General features: G+C 38.6%; 2 protein-coding genes across 10 annotated transcripts in view; one reads left to right on the top strand and one right to left on the bottom strand.

Annotated features, from left to right (window-relative positions):
* KANSL1L (KAT8 regulatory NSL complex subunit 1 like) overlaps window positions 1-1,184 on the top strand; it is a 151,137-nt gene extending 149,953 nt beyond the window's left edge. For all 9 annotated transcript variants that reach the window (XM_054549791.2, XM_054549792.2, XM_054549788.2 and 6 more), the window contains exon 15: window positions 347-1,184. In XM_054549791.2, the coding sequence (XP_054405766.1) occupies window positions 347-574 (228 nt within the window). In that variant the 3' untranslated portion in view covers window positions 575-1,184. The remainder of the gene's footprint in view (window positions 1-346) is intronic.
* RPE (ribulose-5-phosphate-3-epimerase) lies at window positions 186-20,919 on the bottom strand (the record flags this gene model as incomplete). The annotated part of the gene is given in 6 exon segments (NM_001133183.1): window positions 186-3,875; window positions 5,995-6,081; window positions 6,915-7,049; window positions 7,450-7,589; window positions 13,849-13,928; window positions 20,762-20,919. Coding segments are annotated over 6 exon segments (687 nt in total). The 3' UTR covers window positions 186-3,752.
* Window positions 20,920-21,675: the final 756 nt, after the last annotated feature.

Genomic DNA, 21,675 nt, shown 5'->3' with positions numbered 1-21,675 from the left:
AAGTTAATAGGTACCTTTAATAATGAAAATGAAGATATTGTAGAAGTATATCAAACCTAAGAACACTTCCCCAAAGTACTCTTAGGTCAGAAATGAAGACCACTGCCTAGGGCAGCATTTCGTCTTCTTGGCAGAGGCAAAGTAAAGAAATAAATCCCAAAAGTCACTCAACAATTCTCAGTATATTCCATTTTGAGTTGCTATTTAAGTTGAAATGAAAAATTGTACATTTATGTGCTAAAGAACAGAACAATTATTACAATATAGACATGTACAGATTACTTGTTAGATAAATTTAAACAAAACAAGTTAGTTGAAACTTAACTGAAAATTTTTCCCCTTTCAGTCTTTGTGGTGGGAACGACGGGCTTTTCCACTGAAGGGTGAAGACATGGCAGCATTATGTCAAGATGAAAAAAAGGATCAGGTTGAAAGGTCAAGCACAGCTTTCCATGGTGAAATCTTCGGTACCAGTGTACCAGAGAATGGCCACCATCCAAAAAAGCAGTCAGATGGAATGGAAGAATACAAAACCTTTGGTCTAGGACTTACTAATGTTAAAAAAAATAGGTGACAGGGAACAGGTTAAGAAAACTATGTAAATGTAGGAAAGATGGGAGGAAATAAAGCCTGTTCTGGATCCCCCATCCCCTCCAGAATAAGAGCATGTTCTGCATGTATTAATCTTTTATGCTGTTTATGAAACAGGCAAGATAAGTCTGTTTTTTCTTCTGGAACCACAAGGGTAACCAGATTTTCATCTACAGACAAGTGGTAGTCATTTGTGTTTATCATGCAACTTACAAACACCAAGATATTAATTGCTGCAACTTTATGTCAAATCACATTACTGGGTAATTTTTAAGACTATGTACCCACACCATACCATACATACATACATACATACATATATGTATACATACATACAAACCTGTGTGCCAAGTGACAGCTTTTTTTTTATATACATGGTAATTCATTAAAATTGCCTTAGTAATATATTAGAATATACAAATATGTGTGTATAAAATAAACATACACACACACACACCCCTATGTAGTTTTTAAAACACTGGCAATGACCCACTCCCCTTGGAAATGCATGTATGAACTACCCTATGAAATGTAAGCTGCAGAACAGATAAAACACAGGTTTCCACTAATAAAAGACATCTGAACGTCTTGAATATAGAGACGGAAGTTTTTTGTTGTTGTTGTTGTTGTTTTTTAACATGTTTAACCAACAGTAGAAGTTATTTACAGAAATTCATATACCAGGCAACACAAAACTCCTTTATTCAAAATCACTGCTATCTTTGGGACTAAACACAGGCTACTTTCTGTTTACTCCTAACAAAATAAAGCAATCGAATTTGAGTTAAATATTGGTGCACTTTAATACTATCACATCTTTGAAAACTTCTAATTTGAGTTTTACCAATTAATGTGTCTCATGAAGAGAAGACACCAATTTAAAATGAGCCACAAACAGTAGAGTCCGATCAGTATAAAATTTGAAGAAAAAAAAAAAAAAAAAAAGATGATTGTATTTCTAGATTAGCAAGAAATTAGAAATTAGTTAATTCTGGCTGATTTCTATTTCTAGCTAATTTGGTCATTCTTTGCCATAGCTTACTCTATTCAAATAAACATATATTCTTGCTTGCATCCTAGATTGGAAATTAAAATTTTTCAAAGAACAAAGCTTCAATATTGGATACTGAAGAGTATACATGAAAGAAAATTCCTTTTGAAGCTATTAAACCATTTTTTTCTATGTGAAAGTTGAGGACAATTTATATAAATCACTTTTTGTCATGTAAAAAAGGTTACTCATGTTGTACTACCCACATAACTGAAAATATTGGCCATTTGGCCTTATCTGTGAGATTTGACGCTAAGTTTTTTGTTAGAGACTGGAAATTATACTAGTCCTTTTAAGGGGTAAAAAATTCAAATTCAGTACTGACAAACTTTTGCTTGTAGTTTTACTGTACATTTATTTTTAAAGAAAAAGAAAACAAAAGCCAGACAAACCCGAGTTGTCCAGGCAAATAAACTCAAATCTTTGTCACGTCTGATATTATAATCTTCTATGTAAGTTTTTTAATTAAAGTTATTTCTATATGCCTTGTGTTGCTTGTTACTAAATGCGACCTATTCATGGCACAAAGCTTTCCCAAGCTGAATAAAAACAAACATTAACAAATTTTTACCTTGTAATGCAGGAAGAAACCCAAGCAAGCTCTAGTCTGTGCTTAAGTGTTAGCATTCTTATTTTTTGAACCTTATTTCTCAAAACTTATAGTAGCCTCAAGAAGTCTGATATTGGTCCTGATTATTTCTTGCCATATTTATAACACAGCAAGAGTATTTACAGGAATGAAGTAGCTGACACATATTTTTAGACTCTGTATAATTCAGAACAGTTATAAATATTTAGTTTATGGATTGACTCTGCATCCTGTCATCTTTTTGCCTACCTGATCTTTCTTGGAATAAAATAATATATCCTTGGGGTCAAGATCCATAGTTCCAGAATATTCTCAGCCATCTGGTTCTGCTACAGTGTAAAATTAGACTGGAAATAAGACAATGTTAAGTAAAAAGCTTCTTTTACCTAACCCACCTCCCAAGGGCTCCATTTGTAAAAGTACAGACCAGAAATTCTACCACCTCCCAGATCCTTTCCAGGTACCGCCCTATCGAGCAGTAATTTCTTCATTTTTTAAATGGGGACAAAAATATCTGCTTTATTATTACCACTTACTTATAGAGGTGATTTACAGATTTAATGAGAATATATCAAAGTACTTTATAACTCACAAAAATATAAACTTATACAATGCTACTTTGTATTGAGCATATTCTAAATTCTGGGACTAGTACCGGAAACTTTACATATATAGTGTTACCTCTTAATTCTCAACAGAACCCCACAGTTGTTATAATTACATTTAATGTATAAATGACTTCAGAGAAACACACGAAAGATTGGGTGATTTGTTAAAGGTCCAGCTAGAAAGGGGCAGTCAGAATTCAACCCAGTATTACTTCCAAACAGACGTTTCACTTTTTCCTTTCTACTCAGAGCTTATACAACAGCATTATTTAACATTCTTAAGAATGGTGGGGAGGAATCACTGAATAACCTGCTTTGACAAAACACCCTGATAAAATCTATGCTTGTATTTTAGAACCCCTGGGTTTCACACATTGTTTTTGTAGTTTTTACACATCAAGTGTAAGGTGAAAAGTGATAGATTTTAAGAACCAAGAATATGGTATGCCACCCCACCCAAACTTACAGACAAATCACAAATAACATGAAACAGAAAAAAACCATAAAGACTTCCTTTGCTTTTGGAAAACAGCTGAGAAACAACAAAATTCTTTTCAGAAGTACAGACAAAATTTGTTTTTGTAGTGTAGCTAATATGGCCTCCTTAGACATTAAGACACTTTTCTGTTTGTAACCTTAAAGCAGCCGTATTTTTACTCTTTATAAAAATCAAATCTCTCAATAAAAACAGTATCTTACTCACTAATCATTAAATTGCATCACTAAAAATGTAGTTATACACACCAATTTCTGACCTCTTAGAATATTCTGCACAATCAGTTTTAATCACTGGAATGAATAACTGCTCAAAAAAGCAGTACGGCTTCAATTGCATTATGATTTGGTAGTCAATATTCCTGTTTTCCAGTAAAAGGGAGATTTCATGAACAGAAACACTGGGCTCCTTATGGTTTCATCGATCAAGAGAACGTTTCTGAGCAGCTTCTGAGCAAACATTTCTTAATAGGTTGATCACAGATCTGGGGTCTTCACTCCTCATAATAGCACTGCCAGACACAATCATGTTAGCTCCTGCCTGGAAGAAGTAAACAGTTAGGTTATGCCTCAAAGGAAAATGTAGAAAAACCTGAAACAGAATTCCTGGACTAGAGTGTCTACCCTTGCATCTGTCAACATTTCAATCATATGAGAGCCACTTTGAGATTAAGCAGACTTAAGCAATCTAGTTCAATAAGAAAAATTTAAAATGTTCACAGATGAGGATGTGAGACTATTTTTAACTGTGTCTAAGAAATCATTGACCTTTCTGGTAAACCAGCTCTTAATAATCTACACGGTATCTTTGCGACTCTTTATATAAGGTTTAAAAGCCTTTACTCCTCAAGTCCACTAAGGATTTTCCCAATATGCACCAATGCCTCTATAGTTACTAAAAAAAACACTTTCATTCTTTGAATTATATTTATATGAATTTGTGAGTGTGAAAGGACAATTATTGCTAAAAATGTAAAATTCTCTATAAACTATGGCAAAATTAAGTGAGTTCTCGTTTTTGTGTCAAAAAATAGAATGTCTCTTTATACTCCATTGCATTTCAGAATGGTTTTGAAGTGGCTTTAAAAAAGTTTTTAAGATACATTTAAATATGGAAGCAAAGAAATTGAAAAAGAAAAGCTAAAAAATTGGGTCTAAATTTAACTCTGAGCTTCCTAGGATTTGATTCAAGGATGGAAACCCAATCTGTTTTGTGATTCATTGCTAGAACAAAGAGGGAGAAGTGGGAGAACCACAGGTTGAGGAAAATTTTTCCAGACAGATAGTGTCACTTTATGTATGACAGCATTTCTAACAATATTCCTCACAGAAATTATAAAGGTGAGTTTTATAGGGTTAACACTGCAAATATTCTCTTCAGTTAACCCATTTATGCCTAGTGTTCCATTATTGGAACGCTAAGCTTGTGGGAGTTCTTCATATCCTGCTGTTTAAGGTCAACGCCAAGGTCTGATTTTTCACACAAAAAATTTGCTACCTCTGGCATAAAAGCAGGAATAGTATACTGGCAAAGCACAGTTTAGTACAAAGCAATTCCACAAGCGGTCAAAAGGATATGAGCTCACTCATCATCTGGCCAGCCCCTCCTGCATAAGTATTTACTACCGTCAAGCTTTTCATAGGTATATATCAAGCAGAAAAGTGTGGCAGTTATACAAGAACCTGGAAGTAGATACACCACACTGTGGAAGAAAAGCAGGTCATGTGAGCTTTAATCACTTGCAGTGCTACCAGAAGGGCTGGCATCCTCAGGAGCCTGACTATGCTAGACTAGCTATCTGAAAAAAAAAAAAAAAAAGTAAAAAAAAGTTTTTACTTCTATACAGATACCCAAAGAGGTATCAGGCCTAAATTTTCATCAAAAATGGTTCTAGCAAGTTCTTACAAGGAACAACTAAGTAATATATAGGTTCTAAAGAATAATGTAATAATTAGGTCAATTAGATTTATCTACTTTTTCCCCCCTTGGTAAGGAGGTATCTTTTAATTCCATATTTTGGAAAAATTTCTCACTTCCAAGGCCATGAAACTTAATGATCTTCCAAAGGGCTGAAATTCAACATATTCTTTTTTAAAAAAGAACTTTCTTCAGCCTTCCTGAGACAACCAGGATTTACAATTTTAACAATTTATGTGATTTTAGAATATCCACTTAATGGGCCGGACACAGTGGCTCACATCTGTAATTCCAACACTTTGGGAGGCCGAGGCAGGCAGATCACTTGAGGTCAGGAGTTTGAGACCAGCCTAGCCAACATAGTGAAACCCTGTCTCTACTAAAAATAAAAAAAATTAGCCAGGCATGGTGGCAGGTAGCTGTAATCCCAGCTACTCAGGAGGCTGAGGCAGGAGAATTGCTTGAACCCAGGAGGCAGAGATTGCAGTGAGCAGAGATCACGCCACTGCACTCCAACCTGGGCCACAAAGAGAGACTGTCTCAGAAAAAGAAAAAAAAAAAAAAAAAAGAATATCCACTTATGGCTATTTATTTTCCTAGTTGTACATGTGAACAAAAAATACTTTTCCAAGAAAGAAAGTCAACTTAGGAACCACAGAGGGAATCGCTGGCCCGTGAGACAATGTCCTGGAGACATATTTGATGGGAAATTGGTCTAGTCATAGTTGAAGAGCAATCTCACCTCTGCACACTTATGGACAGTGTCAGGACCTACTCCACCATCGACCTCTATATCCAAAGATGGGAACTGGGTCCTCAACCAGTGAACCTAGATATATACATGAGGAAATAAGTAACTCCTAAAGTGGGTATGTTGGTGGGGGTGGGGGACAACCAAACAAAAAAATCCAACAGCCAATATTAGCAATTAAAACTCCAATTGTCTCACACAATAACTATACCAATACAACATATTACTGGGGAACACTTGGTTTTTAATAGCAAGCTTTGTTCTATTTGGCAAACAGCAATCTGTAATGTCTTTGCAGAGACTGTATGTCATGGAAACAAGACAGACAAATCCTCAATAGTCAATGACAACTTCCAAGAGATCTAAAAGTTACAGAGATAATAGTTTCAAAAGGAAATTTCAAGACTGCCAGGCGTGGTGGCTGACACCTGTAATCCCAGCACTTTGGCAGACCAAGGCGGGAGGATAGCTTAAGCCCAGGAGTTCAAGACCAGCCTGGGTACGTAGTGAGACCTCCTCTCTATTAAAATGTGTAAGAATTAGCCGGGCATGGTGGTGTGCACCTGTAGTCCTAGCTACTCAGGGAGCTGAGGCAGGAGGATCTCTTGAGTCCAGGAGGTCGAGGCTGCAATGAACCCTAATTGCATCACTGCATTCCAACCCAGGTGACAGAGCAAGACTTTGTCTCAAAAAAAGAGAAAATTTCAAGATAAAGATGTAATACTTTTCTGATTTCCAAATCAGAAATCTATTACAGCATTTATTATACTGTATTAGAATGATCTGTAAGCATCCCGACATCTCCTCACCTTCAGAACAGGTTATGCCTAAATATACAAGCCTTTCAATAAATGCTTACTGAATGAACACACAGTAAAAGCCTCACCCCAAAATCAAATACCTTCTTTTACCTTTGGCATCATATCTTCCATGAATTTCTGCCCTCCAAACCCCGGTTCCACTGTCATAACCAAGGCCATATCTATTTGATTAGCCCATGGTGCCAAATACTCAACTGAGGTTCCTGGTTTGATGGCAAGGCCAACCTGTAATAGACACAAATATGCTGTATCACATTTACAATTACTTCTGTATTATATTATTGTGGCATAGCAGGCCCAGTAGAAATATCTGTTCTTATTTTTTAAAAGTTAACAAGACTATTAAATGTAAGTATTTCCAACAAGCAGTAGCTTTCAGAAAACTTTAGTGGAATATATAAATGCTATTTGACAAAGAAGTTAAGTCCTGGCATTATAGCCGAAGAACAGCTGCTTAAATAAGGTATTCTTTACCTGCAATAGGCCCTGACTGTGCCACTGCACTTCAGCCTGGGCGACAGAGCAAGACTGTCTCAAAAAAAAAAAAAAGAAAATTTCCTGTTTCCAGCAAATCTTCCCAACTCAGAGTGAATGTTACAAAACACTCTCATCACTGATTTCTTACCTTCATCCCATTCTCCCGAATGTCTTTAATCAAAGCCCCTGGGTTCTCAGTAGCCTCGAGATGAAAGGTGTACTGATTGGCTCCTGCTACAGCCATTGGCTTTACCCACTGTTCTGGCTTGGACACCATCATGTGCATGTCTAGAAAGAAAAGACACTTCAAAATATTACTGAAAGATACCTGGCTCATGTTATTGGAAGCCAACCTGTATGTAGTTTTTGCCACTTCTGATATGAACTCTTTGGGCATCACACAAATCATTGTTTAAATAGTTCTAATTCAGTATAGGTAGTTTCCTCTTATTTTGAAGACAAGGATTTATTTAAATTCATTTACAAAAAAACACTATTTTCCCACAAAAAGCATACAGTGCTGTATATAAAAAGTTAACATCTAAAAATCAGGAAATCTAGGTCCAGGTCCAGGAAATGCCACTCTAAAAAACTTAAAGAATATGTCATATTATCTGTGCAGACTAGTTTCCTCTAGGAAAAATTAAGTGATCCTTTTCATTTATTCTTTCAATTTATTGAGCTATTGCTGCGCCATTAATTATTCTACGTCCTAGGGTTAGAGCAAAAACATGAAACTCTCCTGTCATAGGGATTACATTCTTAATGGGAGAGTCAAACAATAAACAAAATAAGTAAGTAAAATGCACACTAGGTTGGCAGTTAATATGGCTGGTGTGCCTGCGGAAGGAGACACACCAGTCAGACGTCAGGGAAGCATGTGGTGAGGAGAAACCCTACAGCATTCTGCAGGCCACCGGGAAAACCACCACAGTGAAGTGATAAGATACTATCGACTGAGGAAGCTACGATAGCAATAACTCAGGTGAAAAATGACGGCAGCAATTCAGGATGGATATGTTCTTAAATAAGAGCAAAGAGAGCTGAGGATGGATGAGATGTGGAGGATAAGAGGATCCTCCATGGGTAGATAGATGAGAGGGAAATAAGGATGGCATCAAGGATTTTGGCCTTATCAACTAGAAGAACGGAACTGCCATTAATTGAGAGGCAAAAGACTGCAAGAACAAATTTAGGGGGAAGGACATGTTGACTGCAAGAAACCTGATATTCATCCTAATTCTAAAGCTTGATTCATATAAACACGTAAGGTGAAAATGGGCACGGCCTTCTTAAAGATCTTGACTTAAAACATAATAGCATTTCATAAGAAGGAGAGGGCAGCTTAAAACAAGCTAAACCAAGAAATAACACTGTGAAGAATCCTGTGTTTGATAGATGATAGTGAGGAGAGGTTTTCAGTTTTTTATTTTGCTAGAGGAAGCACATTTCTGAAACAGCCAAGCTATATTTAAGAAAAAAATTCTAACATTTCAAAACAATTATGAAATACAATAAAGCCTTGAAAAAAAAGTCAGAAAAAGAAAAAGCTTGACTAATAAAGTCAAGATTAACGTTTGTATTTCTAATCCAGCAAAAGTAATTGTATGAGAACTTTTTTTTTTTTTTTTTTAAATAGAGATGAGGTCTCACTGTTTCCCAGGCTGGTCTCGAACTTCTGGCCACAAGTGATCCTCTCTCGTTGGCTTCCCGAAGTGCAGGGATTATAGGCATGGGCCACCACACCCGGCCTAAATTAGAACATATTTTAATAGGTAAAACTTTATTCTTAAAAAAATGTATTACATCTGGTGTTTCTTATTCTTTGTATTATAAACAAGGAAAATTCAAGCCGGTTTAAAATACCTACTCCAGGCCGGGCATGGTGGCTCACACCTGTAACCCCAGCACTTTGGGAGGCCAAGGCGGGTGGATCACAAGGTCAGAAGATCAAGACCATCCCGGCTAACACGGTGAAACCCCATCTCTACTAAAAATACAAAAAAATTAGCTGGGCGTGGTGGCGGGCGCCTGTAGTCCCAGCTACTCGAGAGGCTGAGGCAGAATAGCTTAAATCCAGGAGGTGGAGCTTGCAGTGAGCCGAGATCGCGCCACTGCACTCCAGCCTGGGTGACACAGCGAGACTCCATCTCAAAAAAAAACACAAAAAACAAAAAACAAAAAAAACCTACTCTATTCATTCCTTAAGTTACCAGACTGCTAGCTATGTCATCCTTACTCAACCTCTAGCATCCAGTAACCACTAGCAACCCTCAATGGAGAAGTTCTATAGTGTTCAGGGAGTCAAAGGTTCAGCAAATCTGTGTATAGTTAACATTAGATCAGCAATTCTATTATCATCTATTATAATCATAATCTATTATTCATCAAATTGGTCAACAATATGCTGATTAAAAACAATCTAAGTTCTATTAAATTCTAAGTTACATTAAAAAAACACTATATATGGCTAGGTGCGGTGGCTCAAGCCTGTAATCCTAGCACTTTGGGAGGCCAAGGCAAGTGGACTGCTTGAGCCCAGGAGTTCACACTCTTAAAAATTATTAAAGACCCCAAGAAACTCCTGTTGATATGGATTATATTTATAGATATTTAATATATGAGAAATTCAAACTAAGACATTCTAAAGCATGTAATTTTTGGCGGGTATGGTGGCTCACACCTATAATCTTAGGAGGCTGAGGAGGGAGGATGGCTTGAGCCCAGTTTGAGACCATCCTGGGCAACGTAGTAAGACTCCTTCTCAACAACAACAGAATAATTAGCTAGGCATGGTAGTGTGCCCCTGCAGTCCCAGCTGGACTGGAGGGGAGGGGTGAGGTGGGAGGACTGCTGGAGCCCAGGAAGACTGAGGCTTCAGTGAGGTATGAAGGCCACCACTGCACTCTAGCCTGGGTGACAGAGCAAGACTGTCTCAAAAAAAAAAAAAAAAAAAAAAAGGATAACTCTATTACCTATTAATTAAGAGTGGTATTGTTTGTTGTACATTTTTGCAAGTCTTCAGTGTCTGGCTTAACAGAAGACACCTATATTCTCACATCTGTTCTGTATCCAATCTGTTGTAATACAGATGTTCTATAACTTACAATGGGGTTACATCCCAATTAACTCATCCTAAATTGAAAATACTGTTATGTCTAACTGCATTTAATATACCTAACACACCAAACATCATAGCTTAGCCTAGCCTATCTTAAATGTGCTGAGTGGTAATCTTACAAAGGTTAGGTACAGTGTGCACTCTGTAAACCCTATCAATGAGCTTTTCATTCTTTGTTACATTAAAACCCAGTGTTTGTCTTGTATTTTGAATGGGTCTTTTAAGTACTGATTTGCTGAGTTACACACATCTTAGAAACAGTGACAGATTTCATTCCATAGTACCCCAAAATCACATTTGTTAAAATAACTACAGATCTCATCAGAAAAGTCTGTTAACTGTTGGGACGCTATCAAACCCAGAGTGGTAAGATACACAAGTTTTTCAAAATTCTAATTTTGGGAACAAAAACTGACAAGGTATCTTTCCTTGAAGAGACAGCCTCATTTAGTTAATATTTTTTAAATGTCATTAAAATAGCCAGGTCTGAAAAACCACAGTTGATCTGTCAGTTGTTCTTTCAAATAAACATAGTGTTCCGGAGGAAAGCAGCTAGCTCACATCATACCTCTATGGTGCAAGTGGTTTTCCTTGAGAAAACCATTATGTTCCAGTATGCAGCAATGCAGCACAAGCGCTTTATATGCACTTCCTACTTTGCCACACAAAATATTAAAAAGGCATGTATTAAAGGACCAAGATTTATTAATTTGTACTGCTTCATCAAGGATATTTATTGCAAATGCATGATGATGAAGAATATAATAACTCCTGATACAGTCCCTGCCTTGAGCTGGTTAAGGCACCAGCAAACTAACTCATCAATGTTTTTGTACCATCAGTAGAAATAATGGCAAATAATTTCCTAGGATTATGAAAATAGTTTTGATATACTCTCATAGATGACCTGAAAGGGTCTCAAGGATTCGTGTGGGTCCTTATACAACATACTTGAGGATCACTGATTTAGACAATAACAGGAACAGACTTTTCCCATCACTGTATTTCTTAAACGTTTATTTCTACTCAATATGAAAACTGAACAGTTAAGAATGTTAGCGTTACATATACAACACAACATGTAATCTAGGTCCTAGAATACATTCATGCATCAACTATCCAACAACCAAAATCCAAGAATTAAACAAATGTTTCTTAATATAAAAAACAAAGGTAGTCGGGCTCAGTGACTTACACCTACAATCACAACACTTTGGGAAGCCAAAGCAGGAAGATGGCTTGAGCCCAAGCGTTCAAGATTAATTAGCCTGGGCAATACAGAGAGATCCCATCTCTACAAAAAGTAAAAAAAAAAAAAAAAAAAAAAGCCGGGTGTGGTGGCACACACCTGTAGTCTTAGCTATAGCTGTGGCGGGAGGATTGCTTGAGCCCAGGAGTTCAAGGATGCAGTGAGCTATGATTGTACCACTGTACTCCTGCCTGGGTAATAGACGGAGTCTGTCTCTTAAAGCAACAACAACAACAAAAAGCGAAAAACCAAAAAACAAGGGTCACAAAAACCAAACATTAAAGTGAATGGAGTTCATTTATCTTTTAGACCAAATTCTAGAAAGATTAATTAGCAAGTTTATCAACAAATGAAAACAAGAAGAAAAAGCAGATTGTGTGTGGTGGCAGCAACACAGGATTGCTAAAAGGAAAGGCACTGACAGGAAGGGATATAGACAATAGTATGGTGTGACAATGGGAGCCTAAATAAAAGGGAGCGAAAAGGGGAAAAAAAGCAAGCATTAAAAAAATTCACACAAGCAAGCCAGAAGCGAGGATTCTGGCCATTGATTGTACAGTGGGAGAAAACAGTGCTATTTATTTCATCCACCTCTCATGGTCATGAGAACAACCGTAATTAATGGGAAAAGTCATGGTATCTGCTATATAAGCTAATCATGGCTTAAAAAAAAGTTTAGATAATCAGAGGACTATATCCCATTATATGGAAATTTCAAAATGGTGAACATATTGGTGCAACATTGTTTCCTCATGCCACATAAATGAGGTAATAATGTACATTTTCTTTGGTGAACTCAAAGTAGATGGATCCTACACAGAGGCTGGAGACTATATCCAACAGAATTTTCTGTGATATTGGAAATGTCCCATAGCTGCACTGTACAATATGTGACTACTGAAGACTTGCAATGTGATTAACGTGAATAAGAAACTGAATTTTTAAGTTTATGTTATTTAATTAAAAAAAAATTTTTTTTTTTTGACATGGAGTCTCACACTGTCACTCAGGCCGGAGTGCAGTGAACGATCTCAGCGCACTACAATCTCCACCTCCCAGGTTCAAGTGATTCTCATGCCTCAGCCTCCTGAGTAGCTGGGATTATAGGCATGTGCCACCATGCCCGATTAATTTTTGAATTTTTAGTAGAGACGGGGTTTCACCATGTTGGCCATTCTGGTCATGAACTTAAGTTTATTTAATTTTAATAGCTACATGTGGCTTATGACTACCATAGTGAACAGCACAGAGTCCTTCATAAAACTGGTCAACGATATGCTGATTAAAAAGAATCTAAGTTCTACTAAATTGTAAGTTACATTAAAAAAAACTATTTATGGCTAGGCTGGTGGCTCAAGCCTGTAATCCTAGCATTTTGGGAGGCCAAGGCAGGTAGATTGCTTGAGCCCAGGAGTTTGAGACTAGCCTGGGCAACACGGCGAAACTCAGTCTCTATTTTTAAAAAAAGAAAAAAATAAATAACACTATTTATAAAAACATGTAAAATTTCTCATGTTTAAGAGATCTGGCAGGTGAGACACTGTTAACTTAATATAAATCACTTGTAGGCCACTAAGTAATCTTAAAAATCTTAATTTACATTGTACTATGACATTGGAGTGAATATTTAGGCACCACTTGTAAAAAGCTCCAATTTGCATAAAATAAATGGCTTCTGGACCATAAATCAACTGATTCATAAATTCACTTAACAATTACACTGAGCCCTGATCATGTCTATGCTTAGCTTTAGGAAAACCATAGTAAACAAACTGGATTCAATCCCTGCCCTCAGAGAGTTTATAGTCTAATAAAAGTAATCGCAGATCAAAGGAAGTTCTCAGAGGAAAATCAACAGGTGATAAGATAATTGGATAAAGGTTAATTTGGGAGAGGGCGCTCAAAAAGGCCTCTCTGAGGAAATGACGAACGACTTGAGGCCCAAAGATGAGGCAGCCAGCCAAACTACTACCTTTCCATGCAGATTAGCCAAGGCCCAGAGGCAGGAAGATGTTTGGCTTGTTACCGCTTGTTACCGAGTCAGGCCAATGAAGACCCAGGATACGGAAGTTGGGGAAAGGGTGCCAGATGAACTTGGAAGTTAAAAAAAATCAACCATCCAGTTTTCCTTTACTTGAGCAACACATCCAGCTTCAGATGGCGTAACACCCACTTACCAAAGAAAGGGTCCTGGCCTAGCTGCTTTCGAAGGCTTTCTACCACAGGGTGACCAAAGGTGATGTTGGGAACAAAATGCCTACAAGACAAACAAAATCTACTCTGAAAATGTTTTCAATTCAGTTTCTGTATCTCTCTCTCAATATGAATTCTGACACAGGTTGAGGGGACTGTCTGCAATGTTTTTCAATTTAATACTTAATCATCAGTATTAAATAATACTAAAAATACTGGGTCATTTTGGTTTTACTAGGCAATGTCTCCTTGACATTTCAACAAATCATGTCACATATATTTTCATAATGATTTGACTCTGTAATTCACGACCCATGACAAGTAGAAATGGAGAGATGATAAAATCAGAAACCCTCAGGCTTTATGACTTGCCCAAGTCACACACTAGTTAGTAAGTTCTGGACTCTAATATTGATCTCCTGAATCCTAATCTATCTCAGGAGGCCTGTGGCTACTTCTAATCACTTCTATCACAGGCACTAAATGACAGTTTCTTTAAACTTTCATAAAGATGACTAATAAAGAAATGTGATGTGTTTATTAGTAATGACCACCTTTCACTGAGGGTTTACTACATGCCAAGCATTGTAATTTACTTCATTTCATCTTCACGACAGCCTTATAAAGTAGATGCTATTATTATCCCCTTTGAAGAGCACAAGATAAATAAAATCCTTAAGTAACTCAGTTAATAATTTGTGGAAGTGGATTCAAATTAAGTCTACCAGCCAGGCACAGTGGCTCACGCCTGTAACCCCAATACTTTGGGAGGCTGAGGCGGGCAGATCACTTGAGGTCAGGAGTTCAAGACCAGCCTGGCGAACATAGTGAAACCCTGTCTCTACTAAAAATACAAAAATTAGCTGGGAGTGGTGGCATGCACCTGTAATCCCAGCTACTAGGCAGGCTGAGGCAGGAGAATCGTTTGAATCTGGGAGGTGGAGGGTGCAGTGAGCCAAGATTGTGCCACTGTATTCCAGCCTGGGCAACAAAGCGAGACTTATCTCAAAAACAAAAACAAAAACAAATCAAGTCTACCAGACCCACAGTACTTATCCTTTACCCTACTCCAGTTAATCTTTTTGTTCTATCACTAGTTCACTTAAATCTTTAACAAAACCGGGGCCGGGCATGGTGGCTCACAAATGTAATCCCAGCACTTTGGGAGAACGAGGTGGGCGGATCACAAGGGCAGGTGTTCAAGACCAGCCTGGCCAACATGGTGAAACTCCATCTCTACTAAAAATACAAAAATTAACTGGGCGTGGTGGCATGCATCTGTAATCCCAGATACTCAAGAGGCTGAGGCAGGAAAATCGCTTGTACCCAGGAGGTGGAGACTGCAGTGAGCCGAGATCACGCCACTGCACTCCAGCCTGGGCAACAGAGCAAGACTCTGCCTCAAAAAAAAAAAAAAAAAAAATCTCCTATATCCAAGTACCATACTAGGTGCTTCAGAATACTGTTTTGTAAAGGAAATATGCTACAGTTCCTATGACAGAGACTGACAGCTAACGAATGACTCACAAGAATTCACAACCCTACTGCTATCATATAGTTGTTGTGGGATGTCAACTCAGTCAAACCTTTTCATTCCCAGTTCCCTTTACATTCAAGTGGCCCATGTGACTTTACATCCCAGTTCCCAGTTTCCTTTACATCCAAGTGGCTCATGTGACTAACTCTCACCACCAGACTGTGAGTGCAAGTAATGTGAGTCACTGCAGAGCTCAGAAGGTTAAGGAGAATTCCTTTCCTATTCCACTTTACCCTTCTGCCAACAAAGCCCTTACAGAATGGAAGAACACTCACACTGAACTCTTACATGAATGAGAAGCCAGAATGCTAAGCTACTGAAATCTGGGCTTTGTTAAAGCAGCAGGTATTATCCTATATGAGGATTACAAGAAAAGCTATACAATAACAGGCAGATAACATGTGATTATAGATAAAACATACATAAAATAAGAACAAGTATTAGAGAACATTAAGAAAGAAGTTCATGAGATTTACAAAATAGGATTTATAAAGATGGGAAAAGAAACAAAGGCTGAAAATGAAGCAAAAGCAGAAATAAGCAAGTTACAGTCAAAGACGTAGAGAGTGGTATTGATCAACTTTGGCTAGTGTAAAAAAAAAGATGGGAGGTTGGCAGTATCACATTAAAGGTGTCAAATGCCAAGCTCAATGTCTGGACTTTTGTCCTGCTGTAAATATGAAGCAAGATCTTAAAGCGAGAAATATTAATAAATAAGATAGGATGGGAAATAAATTACAAGAGGGTAGGTAATTGCAATTGCCACTTGGTAAGTGGCAAGGAACACTAAGAATGACAAGACAGGCAAAACTGATTGGATCTTAGGTGTGTGGGAGGGGAGTTAAAATACAAACTATGTTTAAGGTCTCACAGTTAGATGACAGGTAGAATGAGTGCTAATAAAAACCAAACTTATATGTGGGCCACACGCAGTTCTAAAGACTTCCTATATATTAAATCATTAAAACCTCACAACAACCCTATGAGGCAGGTACTTTTATTAACTGTATTTTACAGATGAGGAACAGAGGCCCAAGGTCACACAACCAGTAAGTGCTGAAGGCAGGAATTAAACATAGGCACTATGGCTACAAAGTCCAGACTCTTAACTACTATGCTCATCTGTCCCTATAATGACAACTAACGAAACAAACGGGGAAAAAGTCTAGTGGAGAAGAGATTCAAGAGAGAGAGGTAAGGATTCAGGACACATCTGAGAGGGACACGTAAGGTGGATGGGTACAGACACTTTCACTCAATAACACCCTGGTCTTTGGAGGTTTAATTTCTATCATTAAAAAAGTAATTCTAACATTTGCCTGAGCAATGATTGTCAGGGCTGTGGATAAGATGCATGTGTTTACTTAAAACTTGAAATAAGGGTCACAGAAGCAGGCAGTAAAGCCTATTGAATGTTTTACAATTCTGGAATTAAAGATTTGAATTTCACATACTGTTCTTTTAATTTGCTGTGTAGTCTGGGAAATAGTTTCGTTGTCTTCACAGTAGGTTTCATTTATTATGAAAATAAAAGTATAATAACCACCTCCTGAGTAAATACGAGAACCAAAAAAAATACACTTTTACTTTTTTGGGAAAATCTAAACAAAATGTATAAAAGTACTAACCCCAAAGTTATGTGGCTTAATTTGTGCTTTTGAAAATCAATTCAATGCACTAGGTTCACGAAGTATATTGGAAGAACAAAAATGCATCAGTTATCTCAAAAAAAACCCAAAGGCTACGCTAAGCCATAACAAAAAAGGGCTACAATCCTAAGCACGAAGTCAGGGTGTCCCAAATTTGCCAAACAGTAACCATGAGAGCAGTTCTAATGTATTGACAGTCTCTACCTCAGCCTATTGACTCCAAAGAGGACCAGGAATCTGAATTTTGAACAAATGCCAGAGCGAGTTAACAGACCAGCTTGGACAACACTTAATTATTTCACTTTAACAGAGAGAAACTTCATTAAAAAGTCTGCTTCATCATTATCTTATTTTGCCTCTTTTTCCTTTAAGTTATTTTCTGGAGTTAAGTGTGAAAGAAATAAAATACAATAAAAAGGTATCCCTTTCTCCCAGGGACTTACTGGAATTACACTATAATTTTTTGTAATACAAGGATACAATCTTCCCTCTCATGTTCCATCATCACTCCTAAACTTTACTTATGTAATTCTAACACAATCTACTGCAGACAGATCAAGCCATTTGCCCTATCTCCCAACAAGGCAAAGATGGTAAGAGGAGGATTAGAGTCGCTATAAAAGGTACAGGACTGTAACTAGAACACAATCTTCCTGTGAATCAGGAATCACGAACTCAAATGCTGCTGAGAGTTAGATAACATCAAAGAGCAAAACAGAGCAGTTAGGGAAAGGGGCCAAATGAAGTACGTCCCGAATGACTAAAGGTGAGGCTGCCCCTGTCAGCTCCAGCGCATGTCACCTGGTAAGACTGAGAGCCCAGTGCCAGCAAGTCTTTGAATTGGTTTTTTTTTTTTTTCCCCCCAAAAGTCAGAAATGCAGTATTAATGTGAAAGCGTCCCAGTTTTAAATCCTGGTAGCTAATTTAGAAATTAATTCTTTGCTCTGTTCCCATGGTTAGGATGAACACATTCTAGTCACTGTCCTGTCATGATGCATTTATGTGTTTTCTAGGGTTTTTTTTCCCCACAGAATCCACTTGTCCTTTGTTTCACATATCCAATCATGCTAGTGCTCCACCTTCCACAGTATTCCCCAAACTGGTTTCTGACTTTCTAAATGAAGAAATTCAGTTGTAATCAGGGGAGAAATTGGAGGTCTTAGTGGAGAGGAGACTAGAAAACAACAAGCACATCCAAAGTGTAATGTTGGATGAGATTTTTGAAAGGGGCCAGGAAAAAAAAAAAACACGAAGGCAGTCCTGGGAGGGAAGGGACACTGTGGCTGGCCACATTTCGAAAGGGAGTCCACAGCCCACTTTCATAGCCCTAGCCTAGTAGACACCACAGCACATCACGTAGGGGCACTGGCACCAGCTCTGCCAGCCTCTGCTGAATCTGGTGAGACATCAGGGAAGAAACTGAATCTCCCTACACTGGTTTCCTGCTTTGCAAAAGGGGAATAGAAACAGCTCTTAACTCAGAAAATAGAGAAGATTAAAAGGGAAATAATTTTAAAATTGTATATGCAGAATTCAGTTTTTCCAAACCAAAGTATCTCCTGGCAAAGGGGAAGAGGAATCAATAAAAAACAAATACTTTATCTTTTTATTTTTTTGTTCCCAAAACTCTGATCCACGGTAAATACTTTATCTTATTGAGCTCAGTCTGTCATAGAGCTGCAAGGGGACAAAAGTGACTTCTGAGAGACTTCTCCTATTATGATTAAGCCATTCATTCATTCAGCCAACAATAACTAAGCTCCTTATGGTGTTTTTCCAGCAAAGAATATACAGGTAAGCAAAAAGAAGATAAACTTGGCTTTCAGGAAGCTTATAGGTTAGCAGGAGAGACACGAAATAAGTTAACAAAAATAAGTATACAGTTAACAAAAATAAATATACAAATTATTAGTTGCTTTTTTGAGGCCAAAGAATGTCTTAGTCATTCCCTGTAAGCCTAGGAACCACAGAAAGCATTTCATTTGAGACAACACAAGCTGTTGCATTGCTTCCAACCCTGGCTCCACCATTTTCTAGTTATGAGACCACTGGCAGATGACTTAACCTCTCTGTGCCCAGTTCCTCGCTGTCAAATGCTGGTGGTAATAACAACACCAATTTCAAACGGTTGTTTGAGTTAATTCACAAAAAAACGCCAGAATAGAAACAGTCAAGTGCTCATAAACATTGCTACTATGGTTATCATCAATAATCCTGACTGGTGAATGGAAACAATTACTTTCCCCAACCATTAACTTACTCAAACATAGTTTAATTAAAACCAAATTGCTCAAACAGACTCACAAATATACATATAGCTGTTCCATCCTGTGACCCTCTAGGTATTTTCTCAGGCACAAAAATGCAGCTACTTATCTTTGAGGTAGACACTCAGGGTATTATTACCTGTGACAATTTAGGGCTTTCAAGCAAAGATGTCAAAAATAAAGTATATAAGTATAATTACATATAATGGCCAATTAAAAGCCAACCTTTGTGAGAGGTAATATTTACTAAACTTTTTACACATTTGGCCTATTATTTTTAGTACTCTATGGTCAAAGTTTTGTCATTATCAGTTGGGTGGACTCCTAAGGTAACTGCGTAAAATGCAAAAGAGAAACAATACATTTAACCACCTAGAGCAATGGAAGATAAAACTCTTCAAAGTCAGACTAACATTAAAAAGAAAAGGAAATCATCACCTTTTGAAAATAACACCAATTTGCAAATTGAATGAGGGAACACAGGGTTTTTACCTATTTAAAATAAATTTATTTTTCCATCCCCACTCAAGATAACGGTATTTATGATCTTTACAGTCAGTTAACAGTGGGGCTCAGAGAACTACTTGGCAAACCCAGGAAGAGCCAAGTTGCAAGTCTGTCACAATCTTCTGTAATCTTGAGGGAGTCTTATTACTTTCTCTGGGGTTGTTTCCTCATTCTATAACCAACTTCAGAAACTAATATCCTGATTCCAAACAATACGATGTGCTGTAACTACAGTGCTTAAAAATTACTTACAAAAAACTGACCTCCCTGAAGAGCAGGGTGCCTGAAGAGAAAATAGACAGGAAAATCAGAATTTTAATAATGATGTAACTAACAATTATAGAGAACTTAATATACGCCAGGCACTGTAAACTTCACATGTACTCGCTCATTTCATCTTCCAAGATGCCTAAGCGGTAGGTTCTATTAGTAGTTCAATTTTTCAAATTATGAAACTGAAGCTCAATGAGGTTAGTGGCTTGTCCAAGGTAACCCAGCAAGTGGCAGAACTCGGGAACCTCACTGCAGGTGCCAACTTAAATCGTTAGAGAAGTCTGTCTCCCCAGCTTTGCCACTAACTAGCTATATGAGCTTGGGCAAGTCATGCTTCTCCCCTTGGGCCTCAGTTTCTCTAGCTGAAAGTGAAGAAACGTCCTAAAGATTTAGGTCGCTTCCGGGTCCTAAGTGATGGAAGACCACACGTTACGTGGGGGGAGGGGAGGAACTGAGGTTTGGGACCCGGCCGCAACCCAGGATGCCGCGTCGGTTCTGCTCCTGCTAGAGCCTCCAGGGCTCCTACCCCACACCCCTTCTAGCATCGCGTTCAGAGTGAGGCGCTCGGTGGTACAGGGACGCGGTACATCCAACAAGCACTCAATAAAGCTGCGCTGATCCGCCCCGCCGCGCGGCAAGCCCGACTGGAGCCCGGAAGAGTTACCCGTCCATTACATCCAGGTGCAGATAATCGGCCCCAGAGTCTAGCATCCGGAGGCACTCGGCCCCTAAATTGGCCAGGTCGCTGTTGAGGATGGACGGGCCAATCTTGCAGCCCGACGCCATACCGCTGGCTCCCTAGAGCAAGTTACCCGAGTCCCCGGCAAGACTAGAGCGTCACCCCGATTGGGCGCGCAGTTTTGGCCCCGCCCCTTCGCCGTACAGGCTTCCGGATTCTACCGGAAGCAGCGACTCCGCGGTAAGGAAGTCCCGCCTCCTCCTGGGGTGGGGCGCTGTCAGCCGTCCGCCTGGGGCGGGGCGGGGCACGTGGGCCTCCTCCTCCACATTTTGACTTTGCTTCTTGTGCTGTTTGGACCTTAAAGTCCTCGCAGTACTCAAGGCGTTTCTTAACCTCTTTTCACTTTGCTTCCCCTGCAGTTCCCTCTCCTCGGCTCTTGACTTCACATCACTTTTTGTTTCTCCACCCTTTGCATATGCGTTTCTTTCCTCTCCAGCGCCTATGCTGGCCCTTTAAAACAACAATTAAAAACCTTTCTCCCTCGTATTTCTCCTAGAGCTCTTTTGAGCTGGAGGAACCGTGGCTCTGCCAGATACTAGCTGGGTGACCTGGCAAGTCACTTCTTACTTCGGTTTTCTCATCTGTAAAGACAGTGCCCAGCTTAGGGTTGTATTAAATGAGTGAAGCCAGGTAATGCGTCCAGCGGGATGCCTGGTGCTCAGTACAAAATGGTAGTTATTATTATATTACCCTCTTTTTCTGCCTCTGCACTTCCTCCTTCTTTTTTGTTTTTCCCTCTGTTGAGGCTCAGAAAATGATAGCCCAAAGTGAAGGCCTCAGACGCAACAGTGTTTCTCTGACTTCCTGCCCTGCTCTCTTCTCAGTCTCATTCCAGGAGG

This window comes from Pongo abelii, chromosome 11, assembly GCF_028885655.2.
Source record: "Pongo abelii isolate AG06213 chromosome 11, NHGRI_mPonAbe1-v2.0_pri, whole genome shotgun sequence".
NCBI lineage: Eukaryota > Metazoa > Chordata > Mammalia > Primates > Hominidae > Pongo > Pongo abelii.
The sequence above is the reverse complement of the archived record's forward strand: the minus strand, read 5'-3'. Positions and strand labels throughout refer to the sequence as shown.